Genomic DNA, 17396 nt, shown 5'->3' with positions numbered 1-17396 from the left:
ACTCTAAATTTTAAAAAATGTTCAAGATAACTTCTGCTACTGTCTAAATGTGACTTGGAATGTTGCTCAATGCTCTAGGAAACTTTGATTTTACCACAGGGAACACCAATAACAATAACTGGATAATTTTGTCATAATATCCAAAAAATGCAAGAGAGAAAATCCCCAAGCCTAAATGCCCTTTATTGTATATAAAGTTATTAGATTAGTGCCTGGCACATAAAAGTGCCATGTGGTATTTGTTAAATTTTTCTTTAAAGACAACAACAGGTAACTCTGGAAAAGAAATGAACATTAAATAATATTAGTTCACCCTGTCAAACAAATAAGTTCACTTTCCATTTTGGACAGGTACAGGTAGAACATCAGATATCACATGATAATTTGGAACAGCTGTTGGTACATTTTCAAATATGTTAGAATTTTTTTTTGTTTAATCCCATTAAAGTTTTTCCAGGGAGTATACAGTCATTTAATTATATTAGTAGTTGTCTGGTCACATAATATATTTCTTGAGCTCTACAAAAGATTCTATGACATAAATGACGATTATATAGTTTAGTAAGTATTTGGAAAGGTATATTTTTTAATTGAAGTAGAGCTGATTTACAATGTTGTGTTAGTTTCAGGTACACAGCAAAGTGAATTCAGTTATACATATATATGTATATATTCTTTTTCAGATTATTTTCCATTATAGGTTATTACAAGATATTGAATATAGTTCCCTGTGCTATATAGTAGGTCCTTGTTGTTTATCTCTTTTATATATAGTGGTGTGTATCTGTTAATCCCACTCCTAATTTATCCCTCCCCCACCCACTTCCCACTTTGGTAACCATAAGTTTGTTTTCTATGTCTGTGAGTCTATTTCTGTTTTGTAAATTGGAATGGTATTTTAGATATAAATTGCCAACATGCCAAGTCTTTATCAATGGCTAAAAGATAAAGAATGTTAGCTTCTCTGGAGAATAAGCTTTATTTTCTACCTAGTTTAAACCATTATATAAAAATTCTACCTCCTCCTCTCGTATCAAGGGATGGTTCTGAAACAATTTCATCATATGGAGAAGCCAGACATGGCATTAAATGAATAAGATACCAGTTTACAGGAGGCTCACCTAAATGAAGCCCAATGGAACTCAACCTTTCAGAGAGTGAAATAAAATTTAAAATCTTCAAGTGACCCAGGAAATGCACTTTATATAAGTGCTAGGATACTCTGATTTCATGGGAGTATATTTCTAATCTGGCTGTTAACAGATTTTGCTGGTTAACATACTTTATATTTTGCACTCTATAGAAATTCGCACTATATCAGTCATCATATTTTCTATATAATTTTCATTGTAAATTGCTTATGACTTGGCAGCCATCCCAAGACAAATAGGCTAGACACTTATTTGGCCTAGTCCCCAGCTGCAAGATGCTGAGCTGCCTCCCAAAAGAACCAGGCACTCTTCCCAAGTCACAGCCCAGGCCTTGCTACAGCTCTCACAAGGAGTCTCGTGATCACGTGTCATGTGCTACAAAGTGACACAAAATGTGTGTTCACTCGTTCATTCAGTAGTTCATTTTTTGTTTATGGAAAATTTATGGAATATCCATTTGTACCAAACACTGTATAAGTGCCGTAAGTATAATGATGAAAACAAGTTAGGTCCTGTTCCATAGCATCTCATAGTTTAACAGTAGAAACAGAAATAGGGACCAAGAGTTAGAGATTTAAGACTTCTCACAACAGAAGTATGAACATACTACTATGGGAGCAGGGAATAAATTATTAGGAAGGGAGTCTGGATAATTCTCATTTATTGAATACATATTTATTGAGCACATATTATTTGCAAAGCACAAGGTGCTGGGAATACGGAGAAAGCAAAACTTCTGTATGCTCTCCGGGAGCTCATATTTATATATATAGTAAAAGTATATAGTATACATAGTTCATTCTATACATATATATATATATATATATATATATAGAATTTTACTTATTTATTTAGTATTTACTTGTTTAATGAAATATATTTATTTTATATTTTAGATTGTGTATTGTTGTATTACTGTGTATTGATGTATTTTAGATTGTGATATGTGCTATGGAGAAAAACAAACCCAAGTAAGTAAGATAGGAGTGCCAGGGGTGATTGTCGCTATTTTACACAGGATGGGCAGAGAAGGCCTCTGATGAGGTGACATCTGAGCTGAGAAAGGCAAGAAATGAGCACACAAGCCCTGCAGATACCTGGGGGGAAGAGAGTTCCAGGCTGAGGGAACATTAAGTGCAAAGGCCTTGGGGCAAGAGTGTGCTTGGTTGATTCCAGGAAGAACAAGAATGCCAGAGTGGGAAGAGGAGGAGGTGGGGAGAAGCAGGAAATGAGAGAAGAGAAGCAGTCAGGAGCCAGATCTTGCCCTGCTTTTTAAGTGACTGTCAGGGCCTAGGCTTTTACTCTGCAAAGAAGGGAAGCCACTGAAGGGCTTTGAGCAAGTCTAGTGAGCTGATATATGTTTTAAGAAGAACACTACTGCTGATGCTATGTTAAAACAGTCTGGAGGTGGGAGCAGGAGAAGAAGTTAGGCATGGCAACCATTTGAGAAAGAGATGGTGGTAGCTTTGGCCACGGTGCACACGGCAGAGGTAGTGAGAAGCGTTCCAATTTTTAATATATTCTGAAAGTTACACAAGTGGGACTTCCTGGTATCATCACAGAAGGGACTGTATTTAAACAAAGTCTTTAAGGATGAGTAGATACTCACCAGACAGAAAAGGGGATGTGGGTACTCTAGACCCAGGGGACAACAGGTACAAGGGCATGAAAGGATGACAGGCACAGCAAAGCCAAGGTGTAGTGAGAAACTCTGTATGACAGGAGTTTGAGGCTGGACACTATGTCAGGCAATGGGGTGGAGACTAGACCAGGGAGGTTGTTTGGGGCCATACAGGCAATGGCCTTGTAGGGTATGCAGAGGAGTTTGAACTTGACCTCAGAGGCAAGAGAGACCCAACAAAACTTACAAAGCAAGGAGTGACAAGTCTGCCATATTTATCGGAACACAATTCTGATGGCATTGGGGCGGGCACAAGGAACACCAACTAGGAGACTCTTAAAACTGTGCTTGTGGAAGATGACAGATGAGGACCTGATTTCATACAGTGTCGGTGGGACTGGAAAAGAAGAAACCACTTAGGGCTTAGGGAAGCCATGGAGAGAAGCTGAGGACAGCCAGGGTCCGATCTGAACAACTGGACAACAGGGATGTCAGTAGAGAAGGGAATGAATGGAAGGCAGGATCCCTGTAAAATGTAAGTCATATCCTGTCGCACTTGTGCTCCAAACCCTGTCACGTCTTCTCCTCTCACTCAGTCACAGCCAGTGTCCTCACTGTAGACGGCAAGCTCTTGTAGAGTTGGGCCACTGCTCTCCGATCTCATCTCCTTCTACTCTCCCCAGCTCTCTCACTTCCCTCCAGATGTGTCAGCCTCAGCTGCTTGCCCTCAAACGTATCTTAGAGGCTTTGCTGTTCCCTCTGTCCAGAACATTCTTCCCGCAAGTATCTACATGGCTTGCTCCCACACCTCCATAAGGTCTTCATTCAAATGTCACTGTAGGAAGACCTTCTGTGACCGCCGCAGTTGCAATCCCCCACCTATAGTCTCTACCCCCCTTACCTCCTTTACTTATCTCCATACCAGTCTTCCCTTCCGATATTTATCTTTCAGTTATTTCTTTAATCTCTCCTCCCTCCCTCCCACCCCCCAACCCTACCAGACTCCACAAGAAATAAGCTCAAAGAAGGCAAGAATCTTTTGTCGGTTTTCACAACTTCATCTCTAATGTCTAGAACATTACCTGGCACAGAGTGGGAGAGCTAAATACATTTGCTGAATTAAGTAAGTAATGAATGCATATGGATCACGTTGAGTTAGATGTCTCTGCAAGACTTTTGGGTAGAGCCACCCAGCAGGCAGCTGGAATTGGAGCCCCACAGGTCACAAGAGCGAAAAGGGATGGACACAGAGGTTTGGGATCATCGGGATAAAATCAAAGCAATTCCAGAAGCACCAAGAGACACAGTAGGACAGCGCTTAGGAGTCAGATCCGGGACCCAGACAGCCTCGATCCTGGCCTTTGCCGCTTCGTGCTTATAAATCTTGAACAAAGTTTTAAACCTCTCGGTGCCTCTGAGCCTCATCTCTAAAACGGAGTTTTAAAAACAACCTGCCTCAGAGGGTTGTGATAAGATTTGAATGAGCAAATACATATAAAGCAGTGAGGACAAGCTGGCAGATGGAAAGCACAAAACGGGGAATGCTGAGGAGGGGGGCACTGTCCCAGGATAAGAGGGGTAGCACTCCTGTATCTGGAATCCAGAGGTTGTTTTCTATGTAATTCATTTCCTTGTGCTCTATAGTAAACCAACAGAGGTCCTCTCTGCTCTTCTGCTTTGAGTTTGTTGTTGTTGTTGTTTTCTTTCATTGGTTTTCTCTACGACCTTATCAGAAGAAACCAAAAAACTTCTCTGAAGGCACTGTGAATTTGAGCACGGTATACTGGGAAGCATACGGTATAGCAGAAAGAGCCTGGGTCTTCAGAGTCAAAAAATATGGGCTTGAACTCAAGCTCTGCCAGATTTGTAAAATAGGAATGACAGTATCTACCTTAAACACCCTGAGCCTGAAGAAGAGTAGCTGCTGAATATATATTTGTGGAATGAATGAATGAGGCTGCTGTGAGGATGAAATGTGACAGCCTTCCTCCAACACAGCACAGTCCCTGGCACCTCGTAAGGGTCAATGAACAGACCCAATATGGACCCTGCAAAAAGTCTTGTTTTTATGACTGGCAGCTGGGTTGGCATTCCTGCGGCTAGGACCTGTTTAAGGGACCCAATGTCAGGTCTAAACTTTTAATTTATTCATGTCATTAAAAAGTATTTTTACTTCATCTTTTAAGAGAACAGATTTACTTTACAAAGGTTTGGTTGAAGCACTCCCTTATTATAAGGTGCACTTAAAGTGATTAGATATTGGTATCAGGTTTGTTGTGGGTCTTATTAGCAAGATAAAAGTGAAGCCTTGAAAATAAACTCAAAATGGATTAGAGACCTAAATGTAAGACTGGACACTATAAAACTCTTAGAGGAAAACATAGGAAGAACACTCTTTGGCATAAAGCACAGCAAGATCTTTTTTGAGCCACCTCCTAGAGTAATGGAAATAAAAACAAATGGGACCTAATGAAACTTAAAAGCTTTTGCAAAGCAAAGGAAACTACAAACGACGAAAAAACAACCCTCAGAGTGGGAGAAAATATTGGCAAACGAATCAATGGACAAAGGATTAATCTCCAAAATGTATAAACAGCTCATGCAGCTCAATATTAAAGAAACAAACAACCCAATCCAAAAATGGGCAGAAGACCTAAATAGACATTTCTCCAAAGGAGACATACAGATGGCCAAGACACACATGAAAAGCTGCTCAACATCACGAATTATTAGAGAACTGCAAATCAAAACTACAATGAGGTATCACCTCACACCAGTTAGAATGGGCATCATCAGAAAATCTACAAACAGCAAATGCTGGAGAGGGTGTGGAGAAAAGGGAACCCTCTTGCACTGTTGATGGGAATGTAAATTCATACAGCCACTATGGAGAACAGTATGGAGGTTCCTTAAAAAACTAAAAATAGAATTACCATATGACCCAGCAATCCCACTACTGGGCATATCCTGAGAAAACCATAATTCAAAAAGACACATGCACCCCAATGTTCATTGCAGCACTATTTACAATAGCCAGCTCATGGAAGCAACCTAAATGCCCATCGACAGATGAATGGATAAAGAAGATGTGGTACATATATACAATGGAATATTACTCAGCCATAAAAAGGAATGGAATTGGGTCATTTGTTGAGATGTGGATGGACCTAGAGACTGTCATACAGAGTGAAATAAGTCAGAAAGAGAAAAACAAATATGGTATATTAACGCATATATGTGGAACCTAGAAAAATGGTACAGATGAACCAGTTTGCAGGGCAGAAATAAGAGACACAGGTGTAGAGAACAAACGTATGGACACCAAGGGGGGAAGTGGTGGGGCAGTGGTGGTGGTGGGATGAATTGGGAGATTGGGATTGACATATACACATTAATATGTATAAAATGGATAACTAATTAAGAACCTGCTGTATAAAAAAATAAATAAAATAAGATTCAAAAATTTTTTTAAAAGTGAAGCCTTGATAGTTGTTCTGTTTGCCTTGGAGTCTCCTTTTGTGGCTCAGCGTATGGCTGGCTCACAGCACCTGGGCTATCCTTGGTGTTTAATTCTTCATGCACTACTTTCACCATACAAAAGCTAAAAAGGCTCAGAAGTTGCTTTATAATAATGTGCATTATCATGTACCAGAAAGCTCCTATCTATGAAAATATCAGCAAGGATTTAAGAACGGATTACATTTGGGGGGTTTACCTGTTTAAAGGATACTTTTTAAAATTATTTTTTTCCTGATTACAAGAGAATACATGTTCATTTAGATAATTTGGAAAACTAGAAAAGCTCAAAAGAGAAAAGTCTACCAGTCTGGGATATAACATTTCTGTATCAGTCCCGCAGATTGTTCTAGAGGCCACCTCCCTGGGGAGGAGTATTTGTGTGTAAAACAAAATTAAAATCACACCAGATATTATTATATGTCTTGCTTTTTAAATGAGCTAATGCATACATTAATTCATTCATCCATTCAAGCAAACTAATTAAATACCTACTAGGTGCCAGGCCCTATATACAGCACAGAGAATGAGGGAAAGGAGCATATAAAGAAATCATTACAATAACCTGAGATAATTAAGGTACACATGAAGTACTACAAGTGCACACAAGAGGGAGCAGAGACAACCTCTGGGCTATAGATGTGTCAGGGAAGCATCCTACAGGAGATGACACGTGAGCTGTTACTAATAACAGGTAACACAGAAGTTCACGAAGGAAGGAAGATGGAAAGGATGTAGCAGGAAGACCCAAAATATAATACTGCACAGCTAGTCTGAGCTACTGCCAAAACCCAGTGTGGGTAAAAAGGTAAAAAAATGGGGAAGACGAGGCTGGAAATGCAGGAGCCGGGCAACAGACAGCCATTGTGGGATTTGAAGCAGAAGGTTGACATGCTTGGATTTATGTTTTGGTTTAAAAAAAAAAAAAAAAAAAAGTCTACTACAGCTTTAAGGATTAAGAAAGAGGGACAAAGAAAACTAGAGCAATCCATAAAAGGGCTGACCAGGTGAAAGGTAGTGAAGTTCTAATGACAGTGGAGATGACAGATGATGTCCTGGAACTGAGAATGCACGGGAGACCTGGGATTCTAGATGGGTAAACTCATTCTTTCCTCTCTTCTTTCCATGGTTACTGAGAATCAGCTATATGCACGACAAGCATATGCTAGGTGCTGGAGAACCCAAGCTGATGTGGCCCAATTCTTATACCCCAAGAGCTAACATTCTAGTAGGAAAGAAGAGATGAAAAGGTACTATTTTTACTGCTCAGCATGCCTTTCTTTCCTTCTTTGGAACGGGGCTCCAATTTTCCTTTGGGAAAACCATCCATCTCTGACTCACACTCCATGCACTGTGAGTGGGAATGGTCATACTCCAACCCTACGCCAAGAGTGGGTGCAGAAACTAGGCCAGGCAAACAGGAGCATCTCATTCCCCTGAACACAATGACCGATTCAGGGATAGGCGCATGCCTCTAACCAGGCCAACGAGACCATTACTGGGGGAATCAGACAGACCAGGCAAAAAGAAATCACTGCCTTCTTCTAAGATCCTATGTGCTTAAGACCACATATCCCCTGGGCTGTCAGAGTCCTCCTGTACTATCAGGGGAGAGCCTATCTAGCATGAAGCCACACAGAAAAAAGCCAAGCCAAGAAACAGAAAAACAGTGATCAGATGACATCTTTAGAGAAACTGGATTCGGCCATGTACTCCTTGACATCTAAGTTAAGTAAGCCAATAAATTCCCTTTTTTGTCACAATGAATTTGTTTGTGATTCTGTCACTTGTAATTGAAAGAGTGCTGACTAATTCAGGGGGAGAGACACAGAATCGCACAACTGCAATACAATGTGATAGGTACAATCAAGTTATTTATAAGGTACAAGGAGCACAGCGGAGAGTGCAATCAATTCTATTAGTAGGTAAGGTAAGTAAAGAAACTTTCACAAAGGAGGCGATGTTTAAGTGAAGTCTTGAAAAATTAGTCATCTGGCAACAGGATAAGGGGCAAAAGAATATTCTATGCAGAAGAAACAGAAGGAGAGGAGGCAAGGAGTGAGGAAGAACTCAGAATGCTTGGGGAAGAAAAGACAGTCGACTATGCTAAAGCACTAAGTTCAGAGCAGGAAGCAGATTGTGCAGGAATTTATATATTCTGGGGGTGAGGAGACACTGGATGACCAACTCAGACCATTTCACCTCTCATTTAACCTCTCTAGACCACAGTGGACTTCATAGGTAAAATAAGGTAGAGCAGGAAGAAACCAGTGCAAATTGACAAATATTAAAAGACCTTACCTGCTGACAGAATTCATCATCTTTGGGGGTCAGATAAGGAAGCCAAGTGTCTTCAAGCTCTTCAAGAAGCCTCAGTTTCTGTTTAAAAATAATAATGATTACAGGTGACTGAATATAAACTGACCCAAAACGTAAGACAATCCCTTATTTTTTCCCATAAGAGACTACCCTCCAAAATTTAGCCAACTTGAATGTAGAAACTTTTCCAGAGAGAAATTATTCAAAAGTCAATTATAAAATGTATTAATTTAATTACATGCATTTAAATTATACATCATATAAAACATTAACTTAGACATAATCATTTTATTCACTCTCACATTTCAGGAAGCAATTTGCTTCACTCTTGACGTGTATCTTTAACATCAGGGTCTTTTTCTTCAGCACTAGAGTCACCTTTTGAGTTATCCAATCAAACTCAAATTGAGTTATCCAATCAGTTTTCCAGAACAAATCTTCCTGTCTGTATAATCTGCTCGAGACACAGCAGTTTTCGAATCCTTACTATTACTGAAACTCTCCAACCAAGCCACAAGTATCCATTTACATAACGTCAGGGTATTTGGAGAATTTATTCATCCTGTATACATTTATTTGAGATCATATCCACTTACACATTACTTTTTAAAAGTGATCTTTCACCCCTAGAATAATTACTAAATGTATCTTGAATATCTTTGCTTCTTTTCTTCTCCAATTTGATAAAGAAATCTTTTCAAGCACCCACAACTAGTGTTGTCTGAGGCCATTTCAAGCTACTATGTCTTCCAAATAGTACCCGTGCTGTTCAAACAAGGTAACTAAGAGAGGACCCCGCATTATAAAGTACTTTATAAGGAACCAAATACATACAAGATGACACCCTCCTTATGAGGGATTTTTTTCAAAGAATATCTAACCTTATATTCAAGCATATGTGATATGTGTGTGTGTGTACGTGGCATATAAATAGCATATATATATGTGTGTACACAGACACACATACACATAGAAATCATCTATATACTATAGAAATTTTCTGAAAGAAAAAAAACAGAAAAGGCAGAAACAAATAAAACTGCAACGCGTTACTCACGCTGTTGACAGCCACTAAGGCACTTTTATAAGAATTAGAAAATGGTGTGCCTTACTCTGGGTTGATGCCCCCCTACTCCCTACAGCATGACTTGGAGAACACAAACTGGATTTTAGCCCCAACCTGTCCCAATGGGCACCGTCTTTATGCAGTGCGCAACCTGCTCAACCAGACATGGTGGCCCTGAGAATCATCCTCTCCCATCTCTGGGCAGCCTTCTCACACTAACCCATCACAGAGTAGTCCAGAGCAAATACCCCTTCAGGCAGAACTCAAGTCCTTTCTGGATCTTTTGTATAATTATCCAAAGTGAATAAAGAAAAGAGGGAATAGAAAAATAGCAACCAGTTGACCTAAGAGAGGCAAAAGAGTAAACTTTACTCTTATGCAAAATTCTAGTCTGTTTATATAATTAAAGCTTTCTGCTTTGTCTAAAAGGTACTTTCCCATCTGTAATGATAAGACTGGCTTACCAGTTAAACTATGAAGAGTTTTCCTTTACAAAGGACCTATAATACTAACACAAATCATTGGTTTATATAAATCATTGGTTAAGAGGTTTATCTGTTTTCCACATTAGCCATTATTTGGGACACAGGAAGAACTAATGATGTTTTCATGCCTATACTTGCACATTTATGCACTCCATCACGAACTTAAACAAAACCTATACCTCAATTTCCACTTCAGGCTCAGGAAAGCCTGCATTTTCCTATGAATCTTTTACCAGTCCTTTCTACAGACAGAACACTTACACGCCCCCAAAAAAGTTTTAATGTTTAAAAAAATGTTAAAGGCTTGAACAATTAAAATGCACATGATATCTCAGACCTTGAGATGGCTCCACCTTACAAATACCACCTTAAAATCTCTTCAGGAGAGTCCATAAAGCTAATCTGCATATAAGAGGGAACACAAAGGTACAGATTTCTATTAGGAATTACATATTCCACCTTGACCAGATTAAACATCAAGAGACCTGTCCCAAAGATGAACAAGCACCACTGGAGGCTGAAATTCCACTTATGATAAATACTTCAGTAAAATTATTATAAAAACCACCACTTCTCAGCTCAGTTGAGGTCCAGTGCATCAGACAGACAGAAAACATTATAACCTGGAAGGCTGTATCAAGAGGATAAAATTCTTTTTTATATATATAGTAGTCTGTATCTGTTAATCTCAAATTCCAAATTTATCCCTCCTCCTCCCTTTCCCCTTTGGTAACCATAAGTTTGTTTTCTATGACTGTGAGTCTATTTCTACTTGTAAATAAGTTCATTTATATTATTTTTTTAAGATTCCACATCTAAGTGATATCATATGATGTTTGTCTTTCTCTGTCTGACTTCACTTAGTATGACAATTACTAGGTCCATCCGTGTTGCTGCAAATGGCATTATTTCATTCTTTTCTTATAGCTAAGTAATAATCCATTGTGTGTGTGTATATGTGTATATATATATATATATATACACACACATATATATATATATATACACGTATATATATATATACACCACATTTTCTTTATCCATTCATCTGTTGATGGACACTTAAGTTGCTTCCATGTCTTGTTATTGTAAATAGTGCTGCTATGAACACTGGCGTGCAGGTATCCGAAAGGATAAAATTCTACAAGAATGTTCCTACCATAGAGCAAGAGAATATAAGTGGTCTTTTTCTACTGGGAATTTTAATTTTAATACTGTGAGCATTGTTATATCTCTATGACAGGAGAGAATGGGGTCAGGAAATCACTCAACTTAAGGCCACACAGATGAAATCTGCTCTGTACATCAACATTCACAACCTGTAATTCTACTGATTAACTAATGAGATCAATTATAAATAGCACTATTTATCAACTTAAAAAGAACCTCTGGTCATATTTGCCTTGGTGAAGTCAATCAGGAATGATTATTAGATTAAACTGGTAGTTCATGAACATCACACATTTCTTAAAAATTAAGATTGCTTTATAAAAAGGCATAGCCATTTTGAGCATAACTATAGAGAAACAAGCCCTCTCATACTCAGGAGTGCACAAGGGTATAATTCCGATGCAGGGCAACTGACAACTCCTATCGAAATTCAAATGCATTCCCTTTGATCCCAAAATCCTACTTCTAGGATTTTAATTTCTTACTTGTACCATGTTCTGAAGAATGTATGTACAAGTTTACTCACTGGACCACTATTTGTAGACCAGAAGCTTGGAAACATATTTAAAACCACTTAGTTGCATACTTAAAAGGCTGAAGTTTATGGTGCGTGAATTATATCCCAACTAAAAAAAAAGATTAGAAACAGTGCCAGTGTCCATCCACAGAGGATGGTTAAATAAATGCTGGTACATCCACGCAATGAAATACAAAGCAACGGTAAACAAGAATGAGGAGCCTCCCTTTAGTGAAACAAAGAGCTCTCCAGGACGCATGGGGAAGTGAAAGGCAAGGGAAAGAATATCTGCTTGTATTTGCATAAAGAAACATAAAGGACATGTGACAAACTACTCAAGTGGTTCTCTCTCAGGGGCAGAGGTGGGAAACAACTAGAAGGGGCCAGGGATGGAGTAAGACTATACAAAGTATTTCTTTTTGTATTGTTTTGATTTTTGAACTCTGTAAACATATCGCCTATTCAACATATTACCAATTATCAACTCAAGTATATTACCTATTAATTCTTCACGTGGAATTCAATACAAAGATGAAGATGACATGACATGATTTTGGGCTTTACATTAGAAAGTGCATACTTTTGTGATGCATGATAAAGTATTTCGGGGGTAGACTTGTAGACTAGCGCAGTAAAGAGTGAAGAGGGGGAAGAGAAACAGCTCTGACAATTTCTTTGTGTCAAATGTCAAGCAGTCAGTAAACACACACGACATTCGAATGCACTCTGGAGTGGAGGCAGAAGGCGCTCATGTTTGACTGTCAGATCTGGCTAACTGCTGCTCCTCCGCCTGAGATGCAGATAAATCCACACAGCTGGGCCCTACAGCACACTGCTCTGCTCACAGCTTCTTTGCTGTCACCCTGGTGTCAAATACATCAAGCTGTTCACACATGCCACACAGAAAGCCAGAGGGAGTGCAAAGCCTCGGCTCTCCCACCTGCAGGAGGAGCACTGAAGAACCCTCCATGAGGGCTACAACCACCTCCGTAGCTCCTGCAAGGAAAGGGTACACAGACACAAGGCCTTAAGTAAAACACATTGCAACTCAAAACCATAAAGGTTGGATGTCAGAAACTTTAACCCTAATAAGCTTCTGACTCACTGTGAAAAGTTAAGTTGTATCTGAGCTTCCATATCTCGTCAAATAGGCATATAGTTGGCGAATCTTATAGTTATTACCTAAAAAGGTTAACTGGATCATGACTCATAATGTGAAGGTGTACCTTTCACAGATGAAGTGTATTTTCCATCCCACTGCTGTCTCTTCAGCCTCGTCAGATTATGCTAACAGCCCTTATTCTTTATCCATTTTTCATTTTCCACAGAATTTTTAAACTATGAATCATACTTTGTCAGGTTCAGTAAAAAATTAATTTTGTCTGAGTCTTCAAAATACAATCACAAATAAAGGCTTATGAATGTTCAATATAAAAATAAGCACCTGATGGGAATGTAAATTGATACAGCCACTATGGAGAACAGTATGGAGGTTCCTTAAAAAACTACAAATAGAACTACCATACGACCCAGCAATCCCAATACTGGGCATATACCCTGAGAAAACCATAGGTCAAAAAGAGTCATGTACCAAAATGTTCATTGCAGCTCTATTTACAATAGCCAGGACATGGAAGCAACCTAAATGTCCATCGACAGATGAATGGATAAAGAAGATGTGGCACATATATACAATGGAATATTACTCAGCCATAAAAAGAAATGAAATGGAGGTATTTGTAATGAGGTGGATGGAGTTAGAGTCTGTCATACAGAGTGAAGTAAGTCAGAAAGAAAAAAACAAATACAGTATGCTAACACATATATACGGAATCTAAGGAAAAAAAAAAAAAAGGCCATGAAGAACCTAGTGGCAAGATGGGAATAGAGACACAGACCTACTAGAGAATGGACTTGAGGATATGGGGAGGGGGTGGGGTGAGATGTGACAGGGTAAGAGAGTGTCATGGACATATATACACTACCAAATGTGGGATAGATAGCTAGTGGGAAGCAGCCACATAGCACAGGGAGATCAGCTCGGTGCTTTGTGACCACGTAGAGGGGTGGGATGGGGAGGGTGGGAGGGAGGGAGATGCAAGAGGGAAGAGATATGGGAACATATTGTATGTGTATAACTGATTCACTTTGTTATAAAGCAGAAGCTAACACACCATTGTAAGGCAATTATACTTCAATAAAGATGTTTAAAAAAAAATAAATAAATAAGCACCTGATCTTCTGAGGGTTTCAAATAATAAGTAGGAAAACTGACCTAGTCCTTGGGCAGAGCATAAGTAAGGAAAATCTCCCCAAGGAAGACACATCAAAACTAATACCAGAAAGATGAGTGAGAAGTAGCTAAGCCAAAAGAAGTATAAATAAATATTTCATATACCCATATTCCATATTTGCTTTTAAAAAGAAAAAAAAGTATCTCAACAAAGAGCATTCGCTTTCTTTTACTCACTGAAAATACGGCACGGTAAAAATAAACAGAATTTGGAGGGAAGAGTAGAATTTGTATCCCGACTCTATCATTTCCTAGATGTGGTACCACACCTGAATCAACCTCTCCAAACCTCACTTTACTCATCTGTAAAACCCTGTTTCACAGGGTGTTGTGAAGATGAAATAAAATTAATCATATATATTAGTGCATTTTATAAACTATAAACTATGCAGATATTAAGCAAATGGCATTCAAATGGAGGAAGGGGTCTATAACAAAGCATGAGCATCTAAGAAGCCTAACTGTTAGTTCTAACACCAGTACTACCAGCGTACATATATGATTTGGGACTGGTGTATCTCCCTGTGACGTATAAATGAAGTAGTACATGTAGAGATCTAAGAACATTGCCAAGCACATTAAAAAACCCTCAATACACTTTGGCAACCACTTGCTACTGTTATTTACCCATTTCTGAAAAAGTCAGTTTTATTTATTAGTTGTGAATTATTTATAAGCAATCCTATGTGTAACCCATCAAATTATACTTTATGCCATATACATAAGAAATTCAGACATTAATTTCCCTGGGTAAACTACAGCAGAACTGTATAAAAACTCTCCATAAAACTTTATATATATAAAATGCCTCGATTAACTACACTGGTGATAAAAATTAAAATTATTGTGAAATTTTAGAACAGATGAAGAAACAAAGTCCCATCCAGAGATACAAAGTGACTGGCAAAAAATTACACTACTGGTCACAACTCATAATCTCATTCCCTAAGTATAAAGGTCATTCCCACTACACTCCACCACACAACCCTGAAACAAGAGAAATCTGATCTTTCAAGAAGTGTTCAATCTTTCACTTTAAAAAAACACATGTAAATGTAAACATTTTAAGTAATTTTAATTAAAATCAATTCTATTTTTTAAATTTAAAACCAATGCTTATAACCACTACTTTTGGACTCTCAAGTCCTGGTTGCTGTGGTAGCTCTACAATGTTTTCAAGAATTTTTTTTTTAGCATTTCTTGTTCAGTTCTTAATAATGGGAGCCTATGCTGTAGTAGACCAAAAATCCAGTTAGAGTAAAAAAAAACTCATAATCCACAAATCAGGAAGAATTCTCAGGAGGATTTTGCCTCAATAGTGGTATAAAATTAGCCCTGGACTACTGCTCTATTCCTTTCTAAACAGCTTAAAAGTAAGACTGAAAAGATCAAACTAATCAAAAACTACAAGGCATGGAAAGGAGGACAAGACTATAAGGCAAGGTAATATGAGTGATAATGAAGAGAAAAATCAGTCAACTGGAACTGACCCCAAAATGGCACAGATGACAGAATTAGGAGACAAGTACATTAAAAATAGTGATATAACTGTAGTTCATAAGTACAAGAAGTTGGGAAAAGACTGAACATGGTTAATAGAGAAAAAGAAATTAAACTTCCAGACAGGAAAACCACAAGGTCTGAGATGAAATATAAATATATTGGATAGGATTCAAAACAGGTTAGATATCACAAAAGAAAAGAATAGTGAAAACAAGACATAGCAGTGGAAATTATCCAATAGGAAACACAGGCAAAAAATAATTATTAGAGTATCAGTGAGCTGTGGGATGACTTTAAGCAGTTTAATACATATGATTAGAGTCATCAAAGAAGAGGAGAAAGAATGGGAGAAAGAAAAATACTGGCCAAGAATTTTCCATATTTGATGAAAACTATAAATCCACAGATTCAAGTTGTTCAAAGAACTACACACACACACACACACACACACACACACACACACACACAAAATGAGGAAATAACACTAAGGCACAATATAATCAAATTACTTAAAATCAGTGAAAAAGAGAAAATCTTTAAAGCAGTCAGAGAAAAAGAAATAGTAAGTACACAGGAACAGATCATACCATGAAATATCTCATGGAAAGCATGTTACCCAAAGATAGTGAAGAAACATTTTCAAATAACTGAGAGAAAAAAAAATTTGTCAAACTAAGTTTCTATCCCAAGCCAAAATATCTTCCAAAAACAAAGGCAAAATAAATACTTTTTCAGATATATAAAAGTAGAAATTCAACACCAGCAGTGCTTCATGGTAAGATATGATAAAGGAAGACCATCAGGTAGGAAGAAAATGATACTAGATAAATCTGAGTCTTCACAGGGGAATAAAAAGCATCACACATAATAACTACATTTGAAATAGAAAAGACTTTATTCCTTACTATATAATCTTTATAAAAGACAACTATTTAAAGCAAAAATAATAGTACATTGCTGGGTTTATAATATATGTAGAAGTGAAACATATAACAACAATAACACAACAGTTAAAACAGAGCGGAAGTATATTGTAAGATTCTTAAACTACATGTGAAGTGCAATAGTACTACTTCAAGGAAGAATCTATTAAGATAAAGATGGATACTAGAAATCCTAAAACAACCATAATATAACAACAAAGAGTTATAGGAGACTAGCCAGCAAGGGAGATAAAACAGAATCATGAAAAATCAAACCAAAAAGACAGAAATAGAGAATAAAAGAGAACAAAGGGCAAAAAGTAAACTGGTAGAATTAAATCCAACCATATAAACAATCACATTTAATGTAAATAGTCTAAACAATTCAGTTAAAAAGAAGAGACTGTCAGATTAAATTCTAAAAATCAATATCCAACTATATCCTGCCTATAAGATATTGACCTCAAGTATAAAGAAACAAATTAAAAGTAAAAGGATGGACACAACAATGTGAATGTACTTAATGCCACAAAACTGTACACTTTAAAAAGTCTTATGCATATTTTATCACAATAAAAAAAGATTTTAAAAAGTAAAAGGATGAAAAAAAATATTTACCACAGTAATACTAACCAAAAGAAAGTCGAAGTAGCTATACTGACACTAGACAAAATAGATTTCAGAGCAAAAAATATTATTAGAGGCAAAAAGAGTCATTTCACAATCATAAAGGAATCAATTCATCAAGAGAACATACCAGTCTTAAATATCTATGCAACTAATAACAGATCTATCAAATACATTAAGCAAAAATTGATAGACTAGCAAACAG

General features: G+C 37.6%; 1 protein-coding gene across 2 annotated transcripts in view; it reads right to left on the bottom strand.

Moving 5' to 3' along the window:
• FTO (FTO alpha-ketoglutarate dependent dioxygenase) overlaps positions 1-17396 on the bottom strand; it is a 375391-nt gene that overhangs the window by 268449 nt on the left and 89546 nt on the right. For both annotated transcript variants that reach the window (XM_059904734.1, XM_059904735.1), the window contains exon 2: positions 8590-8667. In XM_059904734.1, coding sequence (XP_059760717.1) covers positions 8590-8667 — 78 coding nt within the window. The remainder of the gene's footprint in view (positions 1-8589; positions 8668-17396) is intronic.

This window comes from Balaenoptera ricei, chromosome 19 (genome assembly GCF_028023285.1).
Source record: "Balaenoptera ricei isolate mBalRic1 chromosome 19, mBalRic1.hap2, whole genome shotgun sequence".
NCBI lineage: Eukaryota > Metazoa > Chordata > Mammalia > Artiodactyla > Balaenopteridae > Balaenoptera > Balaenoptera ricei.
The sequence above is the reverse complement of the archived record's forward strand: the minus strand, read 5'-3'. Positions and strand labels throughout refer to the sequence as shown.